General features: G+C 50.4%; 7 protein-coding genes across 7 annotated transcripts; 3 read left to right on the forward strand and 4 right to left on the reverse strand.

The window, feature by feature from the left end:
* The first annotated feature begins 2,793 nt into the window (after positions 1-2,793).
* On the forward strand, positions 2,794-5,141 carry PV10_05796 (uncharacterized protein). Its single transcript, XM_016370516.1, has 4 exons — positions 2,794-3,202; positions 3,265-3,563; positions 3,616-4,494; positions 4,553-5,141. The coding sequence occupies exons 1-4, from the start codon at positions 3,052-3,054 to the stop codon at positions 4,940-4,942; spliced, it is 1,719 nt and encodes a 572-aa protein (XP_016222809.1). The 5' UTR covers positions 2,794-3,051; the 3' UTR covers positions 4,943-5,141.
* On the reverse strand, positions 5,001-6,901 carry PV10_05797 (peptidyl-prolyl cis-trans isomerase-like 1). The gene is made up of 2 exons (XM_016370517.1): positions 6,694-6,901; positions 5,001-6,600 (listed from the first exon to the last, which is right to left on the reverse strand). The coding sequence occupies exons 1-2, from the start codon at positions 6,724-6,726 to the stop codon at positions 6,136-6,138; spliced, it is 498 nt and encodes a 165-aa protein (XP_016222810.1). The 5' UTR covers positions 6,727-6,901; the 3' UTR covers positions 5,001-6,135.
* A 671-nt stretch (positions 6,902-7,572) lies between these two features.
* PV10_05798 (uncharacterized protein) lies at positions 7,573-8,211 on the forward strand (the record flags this gene model as incomplete). The annotated part of the gene is made up of 2 exons (XM_016370518.1): positions 7,573-8,129; positions 8,173-8,211. The coding sequence occupies exons 1-2, from the start codon at positions 7,662-7,664 to the stop codon at positions 8,209-8,211; spliced, it is 507 nt and encodes a 168-aa protein (XP_016222811.1). The 5' UTR covers positions 7,573-7,661.
* A 251-nt stretch (positions 8,212-8,462) lies between these two features.
* PV10_05799 (uncharacterized protein) lies at positions 8,463-9,672 on the reverse strand. Its single transcript, XM_016370519.1, has one exon. It carries the CDS (start codon positions 9,406-9,408, stop codon positions 8,572-8,574), a length of 837 nt encoding a protein of 278 aa, XP_016222812.1. The 5' UTR covers positions 9,409-9,672; the 3' UTR covers positions 8,463-8,571.
* A 197-nt stretch (positions 9,673-9,869) lies between these two features.
* Positions 9,870-13,946, reverse strand: PV10_05800 (uncharacterized protein). The gene is made up of 3 exons (XM_016370520.1): positions 13,397-13,946; positions 11,092-13,334; positions 9,870-11,033 (listed from the first exon to the last, which is right to left on the reverse strand). The coding sequence occupies exons 1-3, from the start codon at positions 13,417-13,419 to the stop codon at positions 10,621-10,623; spliced, it is 2,679 nt and encodes an 892-aa protein (XP_016222813.1). The 5' UTR covers positions 13,420-13,946; the 3' UTR covers positions 9,870-10,620.
* A 2,043-nt stretch (positions 13,947-15,989) lies between these two features.
* PV10_05801 (uncharacterized protein) lies at positions 15,990-19,005 on the forward strand. Its single transcript, XM_016370521.1, has one exon. The coding sequence runs from the start codon at positions 16,175-16,177 to the stop codon at positions 17,597-17,599; it is 1,425 nt and encodes a 474-aa protein (XP_016222814.1). The 5' UTR covers positions 15,990-16,174; the 3' UTR covers positions 17,600-19,005.
* Positions 17,731-18,771, reverse strand: PV10_05802 (uncharacterized protein; the record flags this gene model as incomplete). The annotated part of the gene is made up of 1 exon (XM_016370522.1): positions 17,731-18,771. One exon carries the CDS (start codon positions 18,769-18,771, stop codon positions 17,731-17,733), a length of 1,041 nt encoding a protein of 346 aa, XP_016222815.1.
* Positions 19,006-23,287: the final 4,282 nt, after the last annotated feature.

Below are 23,287 nucleotides of genomic sequence, written 5' to 3' on the forward strand. Positions count from 1 at the left end.
CAAGGGATCATCATATCATCAGATCACGAGGTGTGTGTGAGGTCTAACCCAAGAATGCAAGATACACCGTTTTTCGTGTCGTGATGCAGATTGTATCAATAATCAGCGGCTTTTAACTGCAACGTAACGTGCCGCTTCGTCTATTCCGTAATCTTATCGCGCTAGGCGTCTACTAGGCGAACGTTAGGTGTCTCGAAATAATCTCCGTAGTGACCTGCTCAGAGTGGAGATTGCATGGCCGCTGGTCGTGTGTAATGCGTCTACTTATGATGGCATGATGTCTCATGATATAGGAATGGTACCATGGGGGGAGCTCTACAAGTTTCAGCAGACAGAATCTTAAGTGCTGGAGAGAGCATAGAAGGCGGCACAGGCGGGCAGCCACACTGCCTAAAGGTACCTAGTACCTAGAGACAGTGTCACAGTCTGGGTAAGAGCTGTCACCGCATCAGGGTTGGCGTGGTGTAAGCACCTAGGTGCCGTAGATACCTCAGGTACTTACCTACGGAGTAAGTAGGTAGTGGGTGCAGCTGGTCGCGATGACAATTACGATCTTAGCCCTCAGCCAAGTCACATCTGAAATGCCCAGCACGGACCAAGCTACGGATGGGTATTGCAAAGTCAACCAACTCTTTCCACCTCTCCATACTTGGACTACAGTACTACTCTCAAGGGCTTATTGTCCAGCGGCCATTCTTACACACCCATACCCGTGTAGGCAGGCAAAGTAATCACGCCGTTTTTGGTTAGGAATAGGCAACTGCCTTCGACCTTCGTAGTCACTGGTTGCTGATTTTGTGAGTAAATAGTTCCTCGCTTGTCGACGGTAACCCTGCAATGAGGCCACGAGGGTGTCACTAATGCATGTGCAGGTTGGACTCATGTTACACTTGCCAATCTCAACTTGATAACAAACAAAAGGGGGTCGGACTGCCTTAGGAGTCGCTCTGGCGATAATTAAGGGCATCGAATAATGGTTCAAAAAAAAGGTCCAAACAAATCCACCCAAGATCGACTTATGCATAGCAGATTGGTGCGAGTTACTCGTTCCAGATATTATGGATCATCCTCACGATCCTCCACGCGCCCAGAGATTTGATATTCAAATCGCTATCTCTTGGCTAATGCACCTGAAGCATGCCCTACAGGCACTTAAGCATCCCGCCGAGCTTTATACTGATAGGCATTTCTGGGCGTCAAGGATTAGGCTGCCACTGTGGTAACCTCTGCCGACTGGTCTGACATAACGGTTGGAAGGCTGCCGCCAGGTCACGGGTGGATGGCCAAATCCTCTGGCAGCCCACGCATTTGTATACGAGGTCGAAAGATCCCTCGGCCAATTCCGATAAACAGACACGGCAGAGTGTTAGACAATCGTCCTTGGGTGGTGTGCAAAGGTATGCCAGACCATGCAGGCTCAGATGTTGTCTCCTGTTGTTTTGTCTGGGTAGAAGCATGAGAAGCTAATAATAATGGGGCCTCCCACGCGTTTGTGTGTTTTGTGATCCAGAAGAGCCGCTGACATGGGTTCAAACAGGCCGTCGATTCATACTGCATTGGTCCACGGATTGCAAGGTCACATCCATCAGTCGGCCAAAGAACCCTTCCCATCTTCCACTGATAGGGCTAGACTGTTCTGGGTAACTGTGTGGAACATCCCGTGTCCTTCTCGAAAACTTCGTGTGCACAACCAGAGGAAACCAGCCCCAAGTTACGCCCCTTGGAAGTCTATTATTATTCAAGGTCGCCCCTCGGCCGCCCCGCCCCTGCGAGCAGGGATGATTGTTGCATCAAGCCCCCGTTTCGGGCGAGACTCGAGACTCGTGCTGCCACCAGCTCAAGTATTACCAAATAATTTCTGAGACCTATGGAGCTAAACTTATCCGTACGTAGCCATACCCACCCCCGCATGGAACAAATGGAGTTGACCTCGGGCAGAGGCAAGTATGCGACATTATTGTCGATTACAGTAGGTATTCTCAAGGGCTTCATGTCGGCTGATAGTGCTGAACATGTCGATTGATCGCCATTCGCAACACTCAGGTGACATCATGCAGACTTCACATCCGTCGATTGGGTTCTTCTTGGTCTGGTGCTATGACCTGTCTTGAGTTGCGCTGATGATGGGATTGGCTCTTCACTGGAGGACTGGGTCAGGATAGCCGTGGATGGGGCGTCGCGGGCGTCAATGGACTTGTATCCACTCGGTACGCCATATGCGTAGATGATCCAAGAGGTTGAAGATCGCTGGGTGGCAAGTCTGTGCAATTCCAAGCCTGAAAGCTCCCGGGGTCCAATGAAGCGTTAGTCAAGGCATGTCAAGTAGGCCGAGCAAATGACTTCGCTAATCTTGTTATCTTCGCACCGGGTCTGAGTGACTGTGATTGGTTGATGTGGGACGCTGATTGCCGCCCAGGCTTGGCAGGTAACCTAAGACTTCTTGGCGAGACCCTCTTGAGTGGAGATCTGCTCCGTTTGGTTTAGCTTATCGAAGGGGCTAAGGGACAATGCCAAATTTCACTCCACCCCCAATGCTACAGAGCGGGGGAGTCCAGATAACATGACAGGCCCAAATGTTCCATCTCGACTTATGCTTGCGAGTGGCTTTCTCAATCCCAGCTCCCACCTCTAGCCTTTGCTATCCGCCACGAGGGTTGATGCACCTGTCAGTGACAAGAGGTAGCTTGAGCTACCTGGCTATCCATACCAACAAGGGAGCTGATCATGACCGACAGGGAAGGAGGTCATGTCATCCACACTTACCACGCCATCTCATGTGTCCTCCGGCAGGCGCGATCCTACCGAACCAAGTTGGGTTGTTTGTCCGTACCTGCCTTCTCATGCTTCACGGCAAGTATTAAAACCGGTGACACCACCGCTCCTTCCTTGCGTTGATCTTTTCCTCACTCTTTGCTCGTCACTCTGAGACGGTTGCTTGGACCCAGGCCCTCCCATCAATCTCTTATTTGACTCTACACCTTCAACCCTGTTGGGTCGTCCTTCGCCTTGCTTGAGCCTTGTATTGTTTCTCGCTCCCACGTGGACTTCAACATGGCGGAAGTCAAAAACATCGATTCTCCTGCCTCTCCTCAGGACTCAGAGAAGGGTTTCCAACCCACGGATGCCGCTGCCCGCAGAACGGACAACCGTGAGGATGACTTCCTCACTCGAAATGGTCTCAACCTCAAGAGCTTCCAAAAGCGTATGTCTCCTCCCACATGCTCTCTCCCCCTCACTTTCCATTCAATCTGACCCCTTCGTTAGGTGAATGGGTTGAAGGCGAAACTACCGAGCTCGATCGCTCGATGAAGCCTCGCCATTTGAACATGATCGCCATTGGAGGTTCCATTGGTGCCGGTTTCTTCGTTGGTTCTGGAAGCGCCTTGACTAAAGGTGGCCCAGCCTCGGTCTTGATCTGTTTCTTGATCGCCGGTGTCATGATCTTCAACGTCGTCTACGCTCTTGGTGAACTCGCTGTTATGTACCCTGTCTCTGGTGGTTTCTATACCTACTCGGTCCGCTTCGTCGACCCCTCTTGGGGTTTCGCCATGGGCTGGAACTACGTGAGTAATCCCAGCTACTCTATTTATCCCTTCACCTTCTGACATGCCGCAGGTCTTTCAATGGATCATCGTCTTACCTCTGGAATTAACCGTCGTCTCCTTTACCGTGCAATATTGGAATAAGGACATAAACGTGGCTGTATGGATAACCATTTTCTGGGTCTTCATCATTTTCATCAACGTCTTCGGTACCCTCGGTTATGCCGAAGAGGAATTTGTCTCCTCACTTTTTAAGCTCCTGGCGACTGTCATCTTTATGGTTGTCGCCGTTGTCTTGATCTGCGGTGGCGGTCCTGCGCGAGGTATCTACCACGAGTACTGGGGTGCCCGTCTTTGGTACGACCCTGGTGCATTCCAGAACGGTTTCCGTGGCTTCTGCTCTGTCTTCGTCACTGCCGCCTTCTCATTCGCCGGTACTGAGTTGGTCGGTCTTGCCGCTGCTGAGTCCAACAACCCCCAGAAGGCTCTTCCCAGCGCCATCAAGCAGGTCTTCTGGCGAATTACCCTCTTCTATATCCTTGGTTTGACTTTTGTCGGCCTTTTGGTCAGCTCCACCGATACTCGTCTCCTCAACGCCTCCAACCCCTATGCCGACGGAACCTCTCCATTCGTGCTCGCACCCTTGGACGCCGGTCTCATTGGTTATGACAGTTTCATGAACGTTGTTATTCTTGTCTCCGTCGTTTCCATCGGCGTTTCCTGCGTCTATGGAGGCTCAAGAACCTTGACTGCCCTCGCCCAGCAGGGCTATGCTCCTCGGCTCTTTGCCTACATCGACAGATCCGGCCGTCCTCTTTGGTCTGTTGCCATCAACTTGGCCTTTGGCGGTCTCGCCTATGTCGTTTTGGCTTCGTCTGGTGGTGTCGTTTTTGACTGGCTTCTGGCCTTGTCTGGTCTTGCCACCCTCTTCACCTGGGGTTCCATCTGTTTGGTAAGTCACAACTGTCCGTGAAAGGTTTCTGACGCAGGTGAGCTAACAACTGTAATAGGCACATATCCGTTTCCGACAGGCATGGCACCGCCAGGGTCGCTCTCTCGATGACATTCCATTCAAGGCCATTTTCGGTGTCTATGGCTCCTGGCTGGGTGTTTTCCTCGTCTTCATCGCCCTTGCCGCTCAATTCTACAGTGCCATCGCTCCCCCCTTCACCAGCGACCTCAACGATGCCGAGGGTTTCTTCAAGGCCTACCTCGCTCTTCCCGTGGTCCTCCTTTTCTGGGCTGTTGGCTACATCTGGAAGCGTGAGGGCTTCCTTAAGCTCGACCAAATTGACCTTGATACCGGTCGCCGTGAACATGACTGGGAAGCCATCAATGCCTACCGCGCTAGACGTGCCACCTGGCCCGCCTACCGCAAGGTCCTTGACGCCATCTTTTAAGCGTGCGGAAAAGTACTGGTTTTGTCCCATTGTGAAGCCGTTGAGGCATCGTCTTTGGATCTTTTCCATAGCTGTCACCAAGATCTCATGGTAGCAGAAACCGATAGATAGTCACAAGGGGGGCCTTGCATAGTTCGATGTGCGTTTGATACCAGATCTCATCGTATTAGCTATACATAATCACTGTCTTTGCCAATCACTTGAGTTATGACATTTTCCAGTAAAGAGGGCCAGACTGCGCAACATGCAAAGAAGCGACGACGGTCGCAACTTGTCTGTTGACAAGGACAAGTCTACCCACGGACTCGTGCTTTCACATTCGTTGCCATGTAAGGTCATAGCGCTGATAGACCTAGAGCATCAAACCAGATACGCAGACCAACCACCTCGAAACCATCAAACGACGATAAAATAGGATTTAGATCCAGGAACACAACCCAATTTTTGTTCTCCACGTGCAGACCCAGTCGGCCGGGTTACCAAGGACATGGTAGTTCCTGACAAGGGCTGTCTCTCTCTCTCTCTGTCTCTCGCATTCTGGTTGGGGTGTTCATGTGGATCACATGTCCCACAGGAAAGCAACGTTGTTGATCCCATGTCTGAGAAAACAAGGTCTTCCGCGGAGATGACGTTACCGACAACAAATAGACATGTGACGGGAGGAACGGACTGGACCGAGGCTAAAATGCCTTTTCCCCCTTCCCCTGCCCCTTGAGTAGGGGTATTCTCCCGAAAATAGAAGTGGTTGAGCCTGGTTGGTTGGCTGTGGCCAGGTAGTGTTAACTACCATCTAACCAAAAGTCGGCCATGCCATGAGTGACATGTGGCGGGATGAGGTCATTTCTTGACGGTTCTGTGTTCTGGCGCAAGATGTGCGGGTGAATCAGGATATATGTGGCGGGATACCACACGGAGCGTTGTGTTACAGGTCCAGGTCTAGTGAGGCCTTTGGTCGGGGTAATGCCGTCCAAGGGCGATTGGTGGTCAGGATTCCTGGTTCGTAGAAATCGACTGGCCTCTGAACAAACGGTCGACGACACCGTATGAATAGCCATAGGAGTACATGGCATGTGACCTGCTGTCTCAACTGCATTTGATAGGACTCTCCACGAAACGAACCGAACAAGCTTCGAGTCTCAAAATTGGAGGTCCATCCGTTTGCAGTAAATGTCTCCCCCAGAGCCTTACCTCGCTCACTCATTCAACCCATCTTGCGTCGCATCCACAACCTTGGCTCTTATGATTTTAACCTCATCCAACGGCCTGTCGTCACTATTCGTCTTGACCAAACCCAATCTCTGAACTAACTTGAGTCCCGATTTGACACGGCCGAAAATAGTGTGTTTTCCATCCAACCAAGGCGTCGGGGCCAAAGTGATGAAGAATTGACTTCCGTTGGTATCCTTGCCGCTGTTGGCCATACTGAGGATGCCGGCTCCGGTATGTTTCAACGAGGCATGGATCTCATCTTCGAATTTATCGCCGTAAATACTTGTCCCTCCGCGCCCTGTGCCTGTTGGGTCGCCTGTTTGGATCATGAAGTCCGGGATGATGCGGTGGAATATGACGCCGTTGTAGTAGTTTCTTTGGACTAATGTTGCAAAGTTTTTGCATGTCTTGGGAGCGTGGTCGTTGTAGAGTTCGACGGTGATGGGGCCCTGTGAAGCGGTGTGTCAGTAGAGTGTCATACGGGTGGTGGTCGTGGTGGGCAATGCATTTCTGAGATGCGTTCTTCTCTTTGCAAAACTTACCATCGACGTCTCTAGCACAACCTCGGTTGCCATGTTTGTCGAACCACTGGATCAGTGGCAGCCAAGCGGTTAGAGGATATTGACCCGCAGACTTTTCTGTCGCCTGGTGGGAACGATTGTGATCTCTGGACTGACGCTGTAAGTGTGGGCGCAAGAAGATTGTCTACGATCTTTTTTCATGGGAAAGTTGATGACGAGAAGAGATGTGCAGCCCACCGTAATTTGGAGTTGCGGATTAGAGCGGAGTATTTCATCAAACCTTGCAGTCCCTGTTAACCATCTCACAACATCTTCTCTTCATTATGACAAGATCCTCGAGCATCAAGTCCACATAGGCAAGTTCGTTGCTGATACAATGGGCACAGTCGAGTATCACCTACCCTCATCTCAAAGGCATTCCAAGTCCAAACTAAAAAGGAGTGTTGATCCCCTTTTCCACACCTGCACAGCCCTGTTGTCTGTGTTGACTTCGAAGTTCCTCCCCACTGACCAATCAACACCCATTATAATACGAGCAAAAGTGTGGTACCAGACCAAACAAAGCACTGGCCCAGTGGCCCCAATCCTTTCGCAAATGGCCATACACGTCTCTCTCGATTCTCACAGTCTACAATTTGGTGTTGAAGCGAACAAGCACTACCTCGCCAACAATGTCTCAGAATAGTGGCTGTCAAGCATCCCGCGTCTTAGACAACAGTGATTGGTTAAAATGTTGTTATTGCGTACAATGGCATGATCCGATGATCAAGGCACGGGGCAGCCCCGGTCTTGAGATGTTTTTAGCCCCTGGGCCCTCCAAGTACCTGGTACTAAGGTAGGTACTTTTATTAATTTAGCATGATCCTCTCCCTTGTGTTCTCAATATCATTCCCATTGTCTCTCATTTCTCCATCATCCATCTTGGTCACCTGCAGTCGTTCTGCAGACGAAAGAAAGCGTCATCTCTCGTTCCATACAAACAATACACAATGTTGGCCCTTCACTTAACGCCAGTCATCGCTCTTTCAGTATTGCTATCCCTCGCTGACGCTCAATCATGCGACTGTCCCGACATGTATTCAAGATTCGACGATCAAGTCGATTGCTTCTGCTGTCCCGGCACCTTCTACCTTACCACTGACGAAGCCGTCGCCGCCAGGAATTATACCGACGCCTTTTGCTGTGTAGAAGTATACAATCCGGATCCATTTACCTTTGGCGGCGCTGAAAATTCCGAAATTGGAGGCGACCAATTCACCTTTGGTGGTGGAGACGACGAACAGACATCCTCAGGAGACCCTTTTTCCTTTGGTGGAGGAGACAACGAACAGACATCCTCAGGAGACCCTTTTTCCTTTGGCGAAAATCCAACAAGTACCGAGTCAGGAAACGGTTTTACCTTTGGCGAAAATCCAACAACCACGACAACCACAGCGACAAGCATTCAGGCCAGGGATGTACGTGTCTTGGGCAGGGAAGCAGCTCCTTTGATCACTGCAGCGGCGCAACTTCGACGACGCAATGGAGATCAATGTCTAACGCAAATTCCATTGACTGCGTCTGATTACGCTAGTCAGGCGGTGGCGGCGAGTAGTTTGAGGACGTCATCCACAACAGATGTGGTGTCAAGTGTTACAAACAATGTTGCTCGACCTACTGGTGCGGCTCATGTTGGTGGAGTTGTTGTTGGTATGGTGGCTGCGGTTGCTGCTGCTATTCTTTGAGACAGGCTTGATCTTCTGCCAGAGATACATACATCGATATCATGATTGCCTTTGTCATTCAGTAGACGTTGATGATGTAGCTACCATTCTATCTATTGATTTGCGACCAATTCCCAGCAGTATCATTGAACCACCTAGATCTATCTGATCTATCCGATCATTACGCTCATCAAGATCAATACGTCTCACTAGCACTAATCTGATACGACCCTCCGCCCGCAAACCAAGCTGCATTGATCAAATCACATAGATCCTTTGCCTCGACATCCTTCAACGGTAGATGATGACCACCTTCAAAATCCATATGGAAGCACACATCACTATCACAAGCCTTCCTCAACTCCTCACATCCCGGTTTAACATGATCATCTCTGCCCCACGCATGAACCGTGGGAATCTCCCTTAATAATTCATAATCCTTGGTATCAACCTTGTCCGCCATGGCAATCGGCGGAAACGGTCCTCCGATCATAACACCAAAAGCAAAATTCCAATCCACTGAACCACTCCCACCAGCTCCATCATCTCTCCCTCTCTCCCTCTCCTGAATCTTCTGCCTTAACAACAACCCGGCCACAAGTCTCGCACCCTGACTAAATCCAATCACGCCTCTAAAACTCTCCACCCCGCCATTCTGATCCATGATCGAACGAATCCGTTCATCCACTTCACGCACTTCATGCTCCGGCGTAGGTTCAACGTCGCTTTCACCCGCAACGAACCGTCGCGTCACCCAGCGGTAGAAGGGCGCGCAGGATGCAAACACCGGTAACATGCCAAATCCAGGTGTGCCTTCGATGGGGGCTTCGGCGAATACGAAGCGGAATTGTTTGGAGAGATTCCAGATTAAGCGTCGCGCTTGGATTTTGAACACGGTGGCGTTGGATCCTCCGCCGTGGAGCATTAGGATTCCAGGGAGGAGCGTTCCGTCGGCGGAATGTGTGGGTTGTGAAAATGTGCTGGGGGTGGTGCTCCGTGAGACTGAGGCTCCGGTGGGGAGGTGGGATGTCATGGTTGAGTTGTGTTTTGGTGATGAATGATATGATGTATTAGGGTTGACGGTCTTCAATCATTAATGTCGATGGTGATGGGGTTATGTCTCTGGTGAATGTGGTTGTGGACTCCCTTGGAATCGAGATAAGCTTCGAGGGATGGAAGTTGAAGACTCAACCAGTGAATGGGTTTTATAGGTCAAAGTCGGTCAAATATTCGCAGGATCCGAGGTACTCTGTCCTCGTCGTCGAATTCGCTGGCTTGTCGCTCAACTCACCTCAGCTCACCGTCTATAGTTAATGTGACAACAATCTAAGACAAAGATTGATGGGGCGTGGTCGAAGTCAAGGTCACGTGTGATGGATGGAAGCGGAGTTGAGATCCTCAATATTAATCAACAATCAACAGTCCACAATCACAATCATTTCATCATCAGCTTTCAAAATACATCAGGCTTGCTTGTTCTGCAACTTTTCATCTTGTACTGAATCTGAATCAACACTATCACTGAAAACTATGCGGGTGTCCTCATATCCCTCCACATGTGCTCCCTCTCTCAAGAACCGAGAAAGTCTTTGAGCAATGGCCCTCTTTACCGCCATCTCTTTCCCATGCATAAACAATATGCAGAGTTTGTATCTATCCAGTGTGCGATATCACTTGACTGATTTTCGAAATATATGCTCTCGTTCCTGGTCTTCATGGAATTCGTCTCATCGTCACTTTTGGGCCAGTCCTGTCCTTTCCCCGGTGCTGGAAGCGAATTACTGACTCCCATGTCCTGGTCAAGGCTGCCAGCCACAGTGAATTTAAATCAAGAACGTAATTAGCAGCGGGGCTCTGCCCAAGCTGATTCCTCTTTCAACATTCCCCTTCGCCATAAATCATTATCCTTTCCACGTCAATCCTCAAGTGCGTAGTCATGTGACCAGACATGTGATCATCGCCGTGTCTTGCCTTGTTTGAGTGTCCAGAGTCCCAGATATGAGCAGATGATCCCAAACCTAACCCGATGGCTTCACTGTGTGTGTGTTTGTTTGTGTGATTGGATGCACGTAGCCAAAGTCATGGCGCCCATGGCCTCTTGAAAGACCCAGTCTCGTACCGCACATCCTCTTCAGGAAGACCGCTCACTATCCAAGAAAGTTGGAAGGCGGCTTGCCAATCATTATCGCTCATTGCTTCGCTCCAAACCGGCTGCTGTGGCCTTTCACTCTCGTCTCAAATGCATTCACTGTCGGCCCTTCTCACGCCATTTGAGCAACTCACTCAGGCTCGCAAGGCTGCATCCCATGCGCATAAAGTCATTCCGGAGCAGTTCATCCGCACTCGCTCTGCTTCGCACGTCCACACACAGACAGACGCTCAAGAATCCCTTGAGTTCGCGTGAAAGCTTGTTGGGATTTTTCAGACGTGGTGTGCCGTTGGTGGCAATCAAGAAAAGGGCTTTCAGGGGCTCCTCGTTGAGATATGGTGGCTCAGACTCAATCATCTCGATCGCCATGATTCCGAGAGACCAGATATCCACTTTGGAGCCATATTCCTTTTGCTTAACAACCTCTGGGGCCATCCAGTATGGCGTCCCCACCATCGTCGCTCGCTTGCTCTTAGACTCGGTGAGCTTAGCACAAAAACCAAAGTCGGCTAATCAACTAGTTAGCAGAAGGACGCGCGTAGTCAACTCCAGCTTGTGGAAACTTACTAATTTTGACATTGCCGACGCGGTCGAGCAACACATTGTCACTCTTGATGTCTCTGTGGATGATGTCCTGGGAGTGTAAATGTGCCAAACCTTTGCAAGTCTCGAAGCAAATCGTCGAAATCTGATCTTCAGTAATGACGGGGTTGTTGTCGATCACGTCGGTGAGGGCACCCCCCTCCATAAACTCCATAACAACCCATAATTCATTATTTTGCTCCTGCAGAAACGAGTCGAGAAAATTGACAATGTTGGGGTGCTTCGAGTCCTTCATCACAATGATTTCGTTAACGATCAACTCTTTGCGGGGTTGGTTGCGGAGGTCCATCTGCTTGATTGCCACCTGGCCCTTGGGTCCATGTGTTCGATGCAACTCTCGGGCCACCGCTGAGGTAGCACTCTCCTTAACCCTAGCGACGTAAACAGAGCCGGAAGCGCCCTGGCCAATCTTTTTCTGTTTGCTGTAAGATTCGAGGGGGTTGTCCTTGGAAACGACTTGTTTAAGCTTGGCCATGACTTCGCTTTCGCTCATGCTTGACATGCGGACCTCCTTTGCTCGCTCTTCCACCGGTTTCTTAGCCGTCAGAGCGATCTCAGCTTCTTTACGAGGGTCAACGGCCGGCTTAGCCTGTGGCTGCTTAGCAACATTCAAAGGCTTGGGCTGTTGCACTGAGCCCGGGGACCGGGCAGGAGACTGGCCATTGGCGCCATTCACCAGCGCTTTGGGGTTCGTGTTTGCACGGGGAGCTTCTCTCTCTGGCTGGTACCGAGCGCTGGGAGATGGTTGTCGATCACGATCTCTGATCTCGGGGGACCGCAGAGACGCCTGAGGTGCTGAAGACGATTGAGGAATGGTTTTCTGGTTGGCACTAGTAGGAGCGGACGGAGCGGGCCTCTGGGCGATAGGTGCTTGTTGTCGCGATGATGCTGTTTGCGGAGCCGAAGGAGCTGTTCTGGCGGGATTAAACCTGGGATCTGGTCGATTTGGGGTTCGATCTGGACTGCCGCCATAACCTCCAAGCTCCTGTTGCGCTAGGGAAGGTTTCGTCTTGGGCAAAGAGGCATTGTAAGCTTCTTGCTCCCTTCTTGATTGCTCCTCGAATCGTTCCTTCTCCCGTTGTCTGTCGGCGGCCCTTTTGCTGTCTGCTTCGGCCTGTCGACGCTTCTGCTCCTGCATTGCAATTTCCTTGATGCGGGCAGCGTCAGCTTCCATGTCATATGAGCCTTTGTCAGTTTGAGATCTCTGCATTGGTGGTTTTGACGGTGGGGTAGCTGTCCGGGCTGGAGCTTCTTGAAATTTGTTCCCTAACTGAGTGCCATTGTAACGCAGAGGATCTAGAGGCGCCCCAGGTCGTGGGGGGGCGACATTGTTGCCGCCGGTGGGGAAACCGAGTTGTTTATTAGATTGAGAGGTGGCGGGGGGAGTGTTCATCCCAGGGGAATAGATTTCAGGGTGTTGCTCTCGAGCCTTTTGGTCGGAATAGAATTGAAGAACCTCAATGACGGCTTGAGGGTTCTTTTTATAATCATCCCGTGTGATGGCAGAATTGTTCAAAAGCTTCTCCCACTCCTGGGGCAAGCCAACAAAACCACCAGTCTGCGGATCAAATCCTACATGGATACGATGGCTAAAGTTGGTGGGGTTGCTAACACCACCCATACCTGGGCATCGCTCGTAGATTTTATCGATCCAATCATAGATCTCGTCATCATTGCGGACTTCACAAGTGATAGTGCGAGTGGGAATATCGCGAGAGAGAACCACCTTGCCAGATGCATCTTTGGGATTGGCAATGCGGACGATCTCAAAGGCCATCCGAGTCTCCTCAGAACGTGTGACGCCGGTGACGGTATTGAGTTGGATTGATTGCATTAATTTGCCATTTTCGCTTTTCATAAAGTCCAAGCGGAACTCGCGTAGAATGAGATATCGCTGGTTCCATTGGGAGAGAAACTTGTCTTCTTTGCAGCGGACATGACCTTCCTTGATGATTGTCACGGGGCCAGAGGATTTGCCGATGGTGGACAAGGACAAAGAACTGGCATTGGAAAAGTATGGCGCACTGGGCGTGGAAGCGGTGATTGCTGGAGAGGCGGGGCCTGCAGATATGGACATGGACTCGAAAGTGTTGCTTGGAATGGAGGATATCGAAGTTTGAGAGCGTTGTAGATCGAGGTGCCGGGGTCGATCAACTGGGGGTCTGGGTGCAGGGCCTGGATTCATGAATTGACCCGCGCTGTAGAAACTAGAGAAAGTAGAGAAAGCGTCAGAGTGGGATACAGTAGAGGGATTGTGAATAAGACGTACGGTTTTTCCTGGCTGGTGGCCATGGTTGACAGGATCGAGCTCGAAGGGGGGTGGGTACGTGTAGGAGAGGATTGTCAAACAGGAGGTGTCGGGCAAATCTGTACTCAGCACCAGGGCAGACGTGGCTGAGGAGATTCGACGCGGAACAGCATGCGGGCTGAAGTTGGCGCAGGTCGAGAATGGTGAGGATGAGTATGAAAGGGCCTGAGGAGCGGGTATGAAGGCGTGTGAGGAGATGAAGGGTTGATTGTCGAAGGATGTCGGTGTCACTGCGATTCGAATTCTGCTGAAGCGGAGGACGACGAGAACAGCAAAGGAGGATTGGGCCCGTAGAGCGGAGCAAGACTGGTCCAGGCGCGCTTTGATCCGCTTGCCGCGGTGCACGGTCTACACAAACGCCGTCGCTATCTTGTCTTGGATCTGTGTCTGGGTTCTCGTTTTGCACTTTTATTATGGTTGATCTCTCAGCGTCGAAAACGTACGGAGTAGTAATTTAATATGGGTTGTAGACAGAGTTGAGCCAGGGACGGTGTCGTTGCAAGTCGGTGAATGTAATGAATGGGTGGGAGGTTTTTGGAAGGTTCAAGTCAGTGTGGTGAGTGTGTGTGAGAGAGGACCACCAAAGAAGCAACCAAGCGGCCTGACTGGGTCGGCAAACAATGGAGATGGAGTGGAATGCTTAATGGGCTGAACCAGCCAGTCATTCGCGAGACACATGCAACACGAGAAGTGAGTGGTGAAGAGAGCCCGACACTCTTCAGCTCACAGTTGAGGGCTCGTGGGGCTGCAGAAGTCCATCAGAAGAGGGGCGCCTTGAGGGTGCTGAGTGGACTGTCACACTTGACTTGGGATACCAGACTACGGAGGTACGTGTAGGCGATGCAACTGCAGTGTGCGAGGAGTGTTTTGGGGGGTCAATGGGGGGGTCACTGGGGGTTGTTCACGTCGATTAGGCGCATTAGGGACAGTCTCCCCGGTGGATAAGCCTCGGCCGAGGTGGGTAAAAGCGGGTGGCGGCACTCAACCGTGCCTGGGGTTGAGAGTCTAATAATCCCACGCGACGAGAGACAAGAGCGAAACATCCCAGTAGACGCTCCTGACATGCTGGAATCTGATCAAACTGTAATGAACCGATTGACCTTGGCCGCAGATTATAGGCCTCTCGAAGAAAGGTTTAGGAGCTAAGGTTGAGCGACCAATCCCCAATTAGGCCACCAGACCGTGCAGTTAGCATACCCGCTTCGGCCCCATCCACCCGTAGCAGGGAGCACGGAGCACAGTTCTGGTGGCTACCTAGATCCTTCAGACCCTCGGTCATGTTTCTCGCTTTAGCCGCAAATCATGTGCGCACCTTGGACCCATGAAATTGCTTAACACAAGACGGTGAGCACCGCAGCCAATAGCCAGAATCAAATCGTTATCAGTTCATACCACAGTGCGTCGTCGATTCTGAATGACAACCTGAGATCATCAGCGTCAGAAATTGGTGATACGAAGGTGTCGACTCTACTTAGGGTCAAGCAGAAGCGCCGCTGAATCCCTAGACCACCTGAAACATCTCCCATGCTTTTCCGGTCTTACAACAAATCCAAAATTCGCCGGTGTTGAAGCATTCAAGGTCCATCCTAGAGGATACGCGTACAGGCGCTGGGACCCTTGAGCGCGACCAGTCATTACTGTAACGAAGTTTAAATCGCGATTGATGGTCATTATTATTATTATTATTAGCTAGTAGTCACTGTGCTTCAGCGAGAAGAGGCTCGAGGGCATCGAAGCGCTGGACCACTGCCACCTATGAGCAGGCACGCTGGGCACCGGCGCAGTAGGCAAATGTCTGGGTTTACTAGGCGCTGGTTGCATCAAGAATAATGAGCGCGTTCATCGTGACAACCCCGCCAATCAAGGCCAAGACCAGCCCTGAACCCGTATTCCGCAATCCGCATTATTGTTTCAGCCTCCTTGTTCCAGAAACCCTCAGCGGCTGGGGAGGCATCCCATCCATGTTACCTCCCTCTGGTTGACTCACTTAACCTACCAATGACAATGACTTTTCACAGGGATCATTCGCATGGTGTTCTTGGTCTGTTGAATGAGATTATGTAAACGTTATCAGATCTTTGGATCTACATAGTATTACTCACACTCAAATTGAGCTTCAGATGGTGGTCAGCCCTCAAACTGATTTGGTAGTTTCATGAAGCAATAGAATTGATGGCTCATGAGGCAGTCTAGACCAGGAAGATGTCTGGTGACAGATCTTTGAACCTGGCCGTGATGGCCCATTTGTGACCAAAGAAATCCCAATCCAATCCGTTTAGGCGGTTTACAAGGCTACGAGGCTGTGGAAACGACCAAGGAGCTCCCAGGGCTCCTAGGGCTGGTGATAGTACTCCGTACCTAAGCAGACTACTTGAGTACCTAAGGTACCTACCTACCTAGGTACCTAGCAGCAAAGTCCGCTCACCCCTCGGCCCAGCCCCAGGCACGTCCAGGCACGCCCAGGGCAAAATGACGCAACCAATACGATTTGCCCCTCCGTTTCAATCCAATCCCCTCCAACACTTTTTTTCCCGTGATGAATAATGACAATTCCCCGAACCACATCGTTGTCGAGAAGAATCTTGAATTTCTAAGCCGAAAAAAACAACAACCAAACTTTCTTCGCCTTATCCTCCCTCCTGTCGCCTATACTTCATCTTCATCTCTCTTCCTTCCCCACGAAGTCCTCTTCTCCTTCTCAATTCGCTATCATCTTCCGACCCCTCCTCAACTGCCACAATGTCCAACCCCAATCCCGAACATAGAGAAGACCCCGAGGATGATGACATTTTCAATGCCGACGATGCGGCTGAAGAGATTGAAGAAGATCCAGATGCCGATCATCCCATGGAAGATGATGACGACCTCGAAGAAGAGATCCAACTTCAGAACGACTCGTCTGCCCACTTTGACTCCCACACCGATTCCATCTTCACAATCGCCCAGCATCCAACCAACCCAAATATCATCATAACTGGTGGAGGTGACGATGTAGCATATATCTTTGACGCCTCAATACCCAACGGACCTGTCCTACCTAGTTCGTATGAGAGCAATCCGCAGCCACAAGGCGAAAGAAAATCCCTCCAACCTTTACAAAAACTAGATGGACACACAGACTCGGTCAATGCAGTCGCATTTACCCTCCCCAAGGGCGAATACGCTGTGACCGCAGGATTGGACGGCAAACTGCGAGCCTGGAAATCAGACAATTCTCTGACAAAATGGACATTCACTGCTGAAGCCTCTGAAGTGCAAGAGATCAATTGGTTGGCTTCCAATCCGTCGCAATCCCAACCAAATGTGGTAGCGTTGGGCGCCTCCGATGGCTCAGTCTGGGTCTATCAAATCAATGCTGCCGACACATCATCACCACTGACCATCATCCAAGCCTTCTATCTCCATACCGAATCCTGCACAGCTGGGGCCTGGACTCCCGATGGCGCCCACCTAGCCACTGTCTCGGAAGACGGCAGTCTATATGTCTGGGACGTGTTCAATACCGGCACCGCCGTCATATCCCACACCGCAGCAGATCAACGCTTTGAAGTTGAGGGAGGGCTCTACTCTGTAGCCACCTCTTCCTCTCTGGTCGCGGTTGGAGGCGCCGGAGGACACATCAAGGTTGTTGGCCTCCCGTCGCCAGCCGCGCCAGACCAATCAGGCAAATCTCGTGGCAAGGCGTCCAAACAATCAGCATCTTCATCTGCCTCGTCTTCAGGCCAAATCCTTGCATCTCTTCAAGCGCAAAGCGATGGTGTTGAGACTTTGTCCTTCTCGTCACCACCCCTAACCCTGCTTGCGGCCGGTAGTGTTGACGGCTCCATCGCCCTATTCGACACCGCCCACCGGTTTGCCGTCCGGCGGCATATTAAAGAGGCCCACGAAGAGTACGCCGTAGTCAAGGTCGACTTCGTCCGGAATCCCCAGCGCGGCGGCTGGATCTTGACCAGTGCAGGCATGGACGGTGTACTCAGACGATGGGATGTCAGGGGCGGTACCACTGCTGCGGGGCAGGGTTTCATCAACGAATGGAGGGGGCACCGCGGTGAAGGTGAAGGCGGCGGCGTTCTTGGATTCGTTCAGGGCGGAGGCGGAAATCGCGTGGTCACGGCTGGCGACGACGGGGTTGCTCTCGTGTTCAAAACGGATATTGCCGCATAGTAGAGTGCGTTCATGAGAGATGACACAAACAAGAGAAATGCCGACTTGATGGGTGGTGTTTACATTGCATGATACCTAGTCAATGAATTGGTGCGCCATCCAACTTTACCTACACACACACAAACACCCTGTTACTTTGTTTCCTGCTCTTTGAGCTCGACATACTGCCCGATCAAACTCTTGACCATGTCCTCTGGGCCGTGAAACACAATGCCCAACTTTTCGGTTGTTTTGCTCGTGTCGTATCCTGCGGAAGGTGCGCCAGGCTGTTTACCACCAAGTGGCAAGATACCACTAGCGACTTGTTGGGGAAACAGCTTTCGCACAATATCATCGACGCTATCCCACTTGGTGATGAGAGGGTATGCAGCGATCAAACGATCGCCAGTGACGAGGTTTTTGGCCTCCAAGGCAGCGACATGCGTGGCAGCAACATCATCGACCAACACCAGGTCTTGTGGCCCAGGCTGGTCGCTTTGGTGGCCTAAGACATAGTTGACCATGACCGTGTTGGAGCTGACCCGTTGGCGAAGCTCTTCAGCCGACCGAACCGACTCATTGCGACCCTGCACAAACGATGGCAGGACATGGATCACTTGAAACTTTGGATTCTTCTCTCGGACAAATCGATCTGCCTCGAGATAGGCCACTCTTTTCGACATTCGATACGCCAACCATGGATTCGTCGTGTCTTCATACTGTGAGATGTCCAACACTTTGCCAACATCATCAGGTCCCGCTGGTCTGCCGTCCGCCGGGGCGTCCAAGATTGCCACAGACGAGGTGATGATGATTCGTTTGACCGAATCTGTCTTGATTGCCGATTCCAAAATCCCTAGGTTTCCTTGTACGGCAGGGTCGATAAATTGTTGCCGCACATCGATTCTACTGCCCGTGGTATCGGGGTCTGGAATGGGTGATGCAACGTGGATGATGTAGTCGACATCTTGCACTGCCTTGTCAAAAGCCCCTGGAGCTAGGAAATCAGGGATTTCGACGAAAGAGATCGACAAAGAATAAGGTCGGATAGAAGGAAGGTCCTTCAGTGACTCGGCGGAGGAGAGCTTCCGGCTTGCAATACGTGCTCTGTACCCTTTTTTGAGCAACAATGCAAGTGTCGCGAGGCCGACGTGACCTGTGGCCCCGGTTATGAGGACAAGAGGTGGGGACATTCTGCAAAGAATTAAATCTTGTGGGTATCTAGTTACGATATGTTCTGGTGGGAGAGTTGACCCAAGAAAATTGATATGAATGGAACTTTCCTTGTTTCTGATATAACCACATATCTATAAATCCCTTCCAAACATACTCGTCTCAGCAGACAGTACAGTACAAATTGGATGGATTTATCAGCCTTGAAGTCAGTTCTAGTACGAAATAGAGGAATTAATCAGCCTTGAAGCCAATTCTAGGACTAAATTATTGTACAAAGACAAATTGCATAGCAAAACATTCAAATAACTGCCGATAGCACCTGTCAAAGGCCGAATTCGTGTTTAGTGAACAGATTCATATTGGATGGAGCCCCAAGAACTCCAGAGTCTAGTCTAGAGATTGACTTGGGAATTTGTTGATTAATCAACAAAGATCGACACCGCGTGACTTGAGCGAACCTCAAGGTAGACACAAGGTAGACACATGTACGTTGATAAAGAGAAAAGAGAAAATTTTATAATACATCTCATATTCATTAGGACAAAGGTTGAATGTGAACATGAGAAGCTGCCACACAAAATCAAGAATTCAGAAAATTGAAGCCCTTGATGCAAGGATGGACAAGCTTACATAACAATACAGATCCTTGAGTTCACTAAGGATGACTCGCTCAGTTCAGTCCATCTAGGTTGGGCCTCACCACGAAATAGACCAGCCACTTGACGCTAGCTCATCTAATAGGCCATCACATCTGACTATAAGCCCGGTAGAATAGGAATCAACGGCCACCTTCAAAGACCAGGGAAATCGAAGCATTCGTCAAAAGGTCTTGGCAATAGCTTAATTCCATAAATCCCACCGGGTTAAGGAACAAAGAGGTTTAACTCCGTCCAGTAGTCTGCCGTTTCAGGTATGGTAGTAGACTTAGCTCGCTGCCGCTTTTGCCCTCGCTATAAGAACACGCTGACTGTTATGGCGGACGTAGCAGACTAGCCACCAATCCCCCAAGTCAAGAAGTGTAGGCAGTTTCATCGAGACTGTTGAGGAGACGGTGGAGGGGAGATAGTGCCCCTCCTCTTCTCCAAAAATGATGCCATCGATATTTCATCACTCCGAGGCACATCATTTGTCAGAATTCATACATTTGAACGGCACAGTGGAGCGTCCCGCCACAAGCGCATGGGCAGAATGTCGGATGTGCACATACTCCGTAGATTCAACCCATCTAGAGATGGGTTCTGACCGGCAGCCCGAGTGTGCTTGCTTTCATGTGCTGTTTGATTGGTTGGGGAGCCTGTCTCGACACGTGCAACAGTTCTAAATGGATGGTATACAATAGACGCAGATCCACTTTCCTGGTTTGACAGTGGTCTATTTGCCTGGGGAATCAAGTACGGACATATCCGTTTTGATGCTCATAATAATCTTCATGAGATTTCAAAGCTATAGACATGGATGCAGCGTCTCCAAAGGGTAGAGCTATTGCGAAATACGTTATCCAAACTGTGTTGCGCTAGTAGCCTCGCTTTTGGATTTGGATGTAGAGAGCCAAGCAAAGCCAACGGTTCGCAAATCTGACGTTATTCGTCCACAAAGGTTCATCATTTCCAAGTGATCAACCTCATTCTGGTTTCCAGAATTTCAGACCAATAGCCAATCCAAGCAGCACCAGTTCTAATAGTCGTCCAAACTAAAATGTAGTGCTCTCGCAATTGTCTTGGCCAATTACGTGTGTTCTCACGAAGATGAGGCTTGCAGGACCTCTTCGTCGGCTGAGACAGCCATGTGTACTGCCAGGGCGACAAAACTACAGTCAAACCCCGGCTTCAGACGGAAATCGTTGAATATCTATATACCGTCAATTTGGAGCCATATTGCGACATGGATGCCCAGAAGCCATCCAAGAACACTATATTCATTACCGTTTCTAGGCATTCATAACCTCGATCCAGATACTTGTCGACAACATGGCAAATATGAAAATGGCGCGTTTGCCCAGATATTCCAAGACATACCAAAGGGCCTTCAGTACAGTGCACAGAATTCTTGAGTTTCTTGCGTGACTGGATACCGGGTCCATTCGCCAGGGATATAAAATGATATCACCAAGTCGATCTTTAATGTTGTGAAGTAGCACATACACGCACAGAGAGAGAGAGAGAGAGAGAGAGGGAGAGGGAGCGAGCCCGCATCCCCAAGGTCTTTGTTTTACTACCCGGAAAAGGTTGTTTAACTTGTCGTTCGCCATGGCTTCTCCCGTCAAAGAAATCCAGACTTCTCAGGTCACTGTCAACGATGATTCGTCCAAGGAGAATCTCGAGGAAAAGAGGTATCAGATTCTCGAGGCCCAGGCACTTCAAAGGACGGAGCCTCCAACTCTTCCTATCATGACCCTTTTCCGACGCGGCAAGAGGAATGTCAAACTCGACGATATCGCAACCCAGCCTTCAGTGTACGATGATCCTGCAACAGCCAAGTATTTCCAGCCTATTAGCAAGTATGAAAATCTTCATCGGTTCGACCCCTCAGTGCGCTGGACCTGGGGCGAAGAACTTGTAAGCAGTCCTCTCTTTTACTCATCTTGTCAAGAACCACTTACCAACTTCAACCAGCCTCTCATCAACAAGATCGATCTGAAGATTACCTTGTGGGCTTGCATTGCCTTCTTCGCTCTGGATCTCGACAGAGGCAATCTCAGTCAAGCAAATACGGACAATTTCCTGGAAGACCTGAATCTGACAACAAACGGTAAGACCGTCATCCTGATCCCGTTGACGTCGGCTGACACGGTCTCCAGACTTCAACTTGGGCAATACAGTATTCCGCCTCGCTTTCTTGTCGGCTGAACTTCCTTCGCAACTGATTAGTAAGAAACTTGGTCCGGATCGCTGGGTTAGATTGTCTTCTATTGCAACAAAAAGTGAGTACTAACTATGACCAGATCCCCACCATCATGTGTTGTTGGAGTCTTGTTGCTACCTTTCAGTTCTTCTTGTCTGGTCGGACTTCTTTCCTAGTCTGTCGGGCACTCCTGGGTCTACTTCAGGGTGGTTTCATCCCAGATGTGATCCTATATCTGGTAGGTGCATCGACATGTCAATGTATTGTCTTTGAATTGACAAGCGTGCAGTCCTACTTCTTCAAGGGCAGTGAGCTTCCATTCCGGCTGGCACTCTTCTGGACAAGCTTGCGTGTCACGGATATCGTTGCGCCCCTCTTGGCCTTCGGTCTCCTTCGTCTGCGAGGGTGGCACGGGTACGAAGGATGGCGATGGCTGTTTCTGTTTGAGGGGCTACTAACACTTTGTGTGGGTCTCTGGAGTTGGTTCATGATGGCCCCAAGTCCGACACAAACTAAAGCATGGTGGCGCCCGAAAGGTTGGTTCACTGACCGCGAGGAGTATATTATGGTGAATCGCATTCTCCGTGACGATCCGTCAAAGGGAGGTATGCATAATCGACAGGCAGTTGATTTGAAGCTACTGTGGAAATCATTGATCGACTACGATCTGTGGCCAATGTATATCTTGGGCTTTATGTTCTTGATCCCGCCTGGCCCTCCGGATCAGTACCTCACTTTGACCCTCAGACAGCTCGGATTCGGGACCTTTGACGCAAATTTACTTAGTATTCCCACAAACGTCATTGGGACTGCCACCGTATTTGGATCCAATCTAATCATTTCCGAAACAGACATCACTGACGGGTCTTAGATGCTCATTATCACGTACTTCTCCGAGATCTGGAATCAACGTGCATTGCTCGGGGCTGCCGCCCAGCTATGGATTTTCCCCTGCATCCTTGCATTAGCTGTACTTCCTGACGAAACTGGGTCGTGGGTGAAGTTCGCCGTCTTGACGGTTCTTCTGTCTTATCCAAGTGTGCATGCAATGCAAGTCGGATGGTGCAGTCGGAACTCCAACTCTGTGAGAACAAGAACTGTCTCAGCGGCGGTTTACAAGTGAGTTCGAGCCCAAAATCAGACCCAATTGCTGGATTACTGCTAACTGGACACCGAAAAGCATGTTCTGTCAGGTAGGCGGAATCTGCTTGTCCAATATCTACCGTCGGGACGATGCTCCACTGTGTAAGCTGCCCTATTCAACCTTTCCCCAGTATTTTCTGCCTACTTTTAATTGTACATACGACATTGTCGACTGACCGTTCGTTCGCGATAGATCGCCGAGGAAATCGTCAACTCACCATTATCTGCGCCGTCAACGTGATACTGTACTTCTTGACCAAAGCCTACTACGTTTGGCGCAATAAGGTCAGAGCCAAGGAATGGGATTCGTTGACAGCGGAGCAAAGGTTAGAATACCTTGAGACGACAAAGGACTCGGGAAACAAGAGAAAGGACTTCCAATTTGCACATTAGACAAGAGAAGGATGTCGCTGCCGATACACACACGGGGGTGAAAGGTCGGCGTGCGCCTGAGATCTGGAATGGAGAGCGGGGCCCTTGAAGAAGCTGGGACGCTCAGTAAACGAGATATATCTATGTCAAATAGACTGCTCTACTTGAGCATCAACA

The sequence above is a fragment of the Exophiala mesophila genome, assembly GCF_000836275.1.
Source record: "Exophiala mesophila strain CBS 40295 unplaced genomic scaffold supercont1.4, whole genome shotgun sequence".
NCBI lineage: Eukaryota > Fungi > Ascomycota > Eurotiomycetes > Chaetothyriales > Herpotrichiellaceae > Exophiala > Exophiala mesophila.

Bases quoted from the DNA above. Each gene is read 5' to 3' on its own strand.
- PV10_05801 (XM_016370521.1), top strand. From the start codon at position 16,175: ATGTCCAACCCCAATCCCGAACATAGAGAAGACCCCGAGGATGATGAC.
- PV10_05799 (XM_016370519.1), bottom strand. From the start codon at position 9,408: ATGACATCCCACCTCCCCACCGGAGCCTCAGTCTCACGGAGCACCACC.
- PV10_05800 (XM_016370520.1), bottom strand. From the start codon at position 13,419: ATGGCCACCAGCCAGGAAAAACC. The intron at 13,335-13,396 runs GTACGTCTTATT...TACTTTCTCTAG, and splicing joins GCCACCAGCCAGGAAAAACC to TTTCTACAGCGCGGGTCAAT. The intron at 11,034-11,091 runs GTAAGTTTCCAC...CTAGTTGATTAG, and splicing joins CGTCGGCAATGTCAAAATTA to CCGACTTTGGTTTTTGTGCT.
- PV10_05797 (XM_016370517.1), bottom strand. From the start codon at position 6,726: ATGGCAACCGAGGTTGTGCTAGAGACGTCGATG. The intron at 6,601-6,693 runs GTAAGTTTTGCA...ACCGCTTCACAG, and splicing joins TTGTGCTAGAGACGTCGATG to GGCCCCATCACCGTCGAACT.
- PV10_05796 (XM_016370516.1), top strand. From the start codon at position 3,052: ATGGCGGAAGTCAAAAACATCGATTCTCCTGCCTCTCCTCAGGACTCA. The intron at 3,203-3,264 runs GTATGTCTCCTC...CCCCTTCGTTAG, and splicing joins CCTCAAGAGCTTCCAAAAGC to GTGAATGGGTTGAAGGCGAA. The intron at 4,495-4,552 runs GTAAGTCACAAC...CAACTGTAATAG, and splicing joins CCTGGGGTTCCATCTGTTTG to GCACATATCCGTTTCCGACA.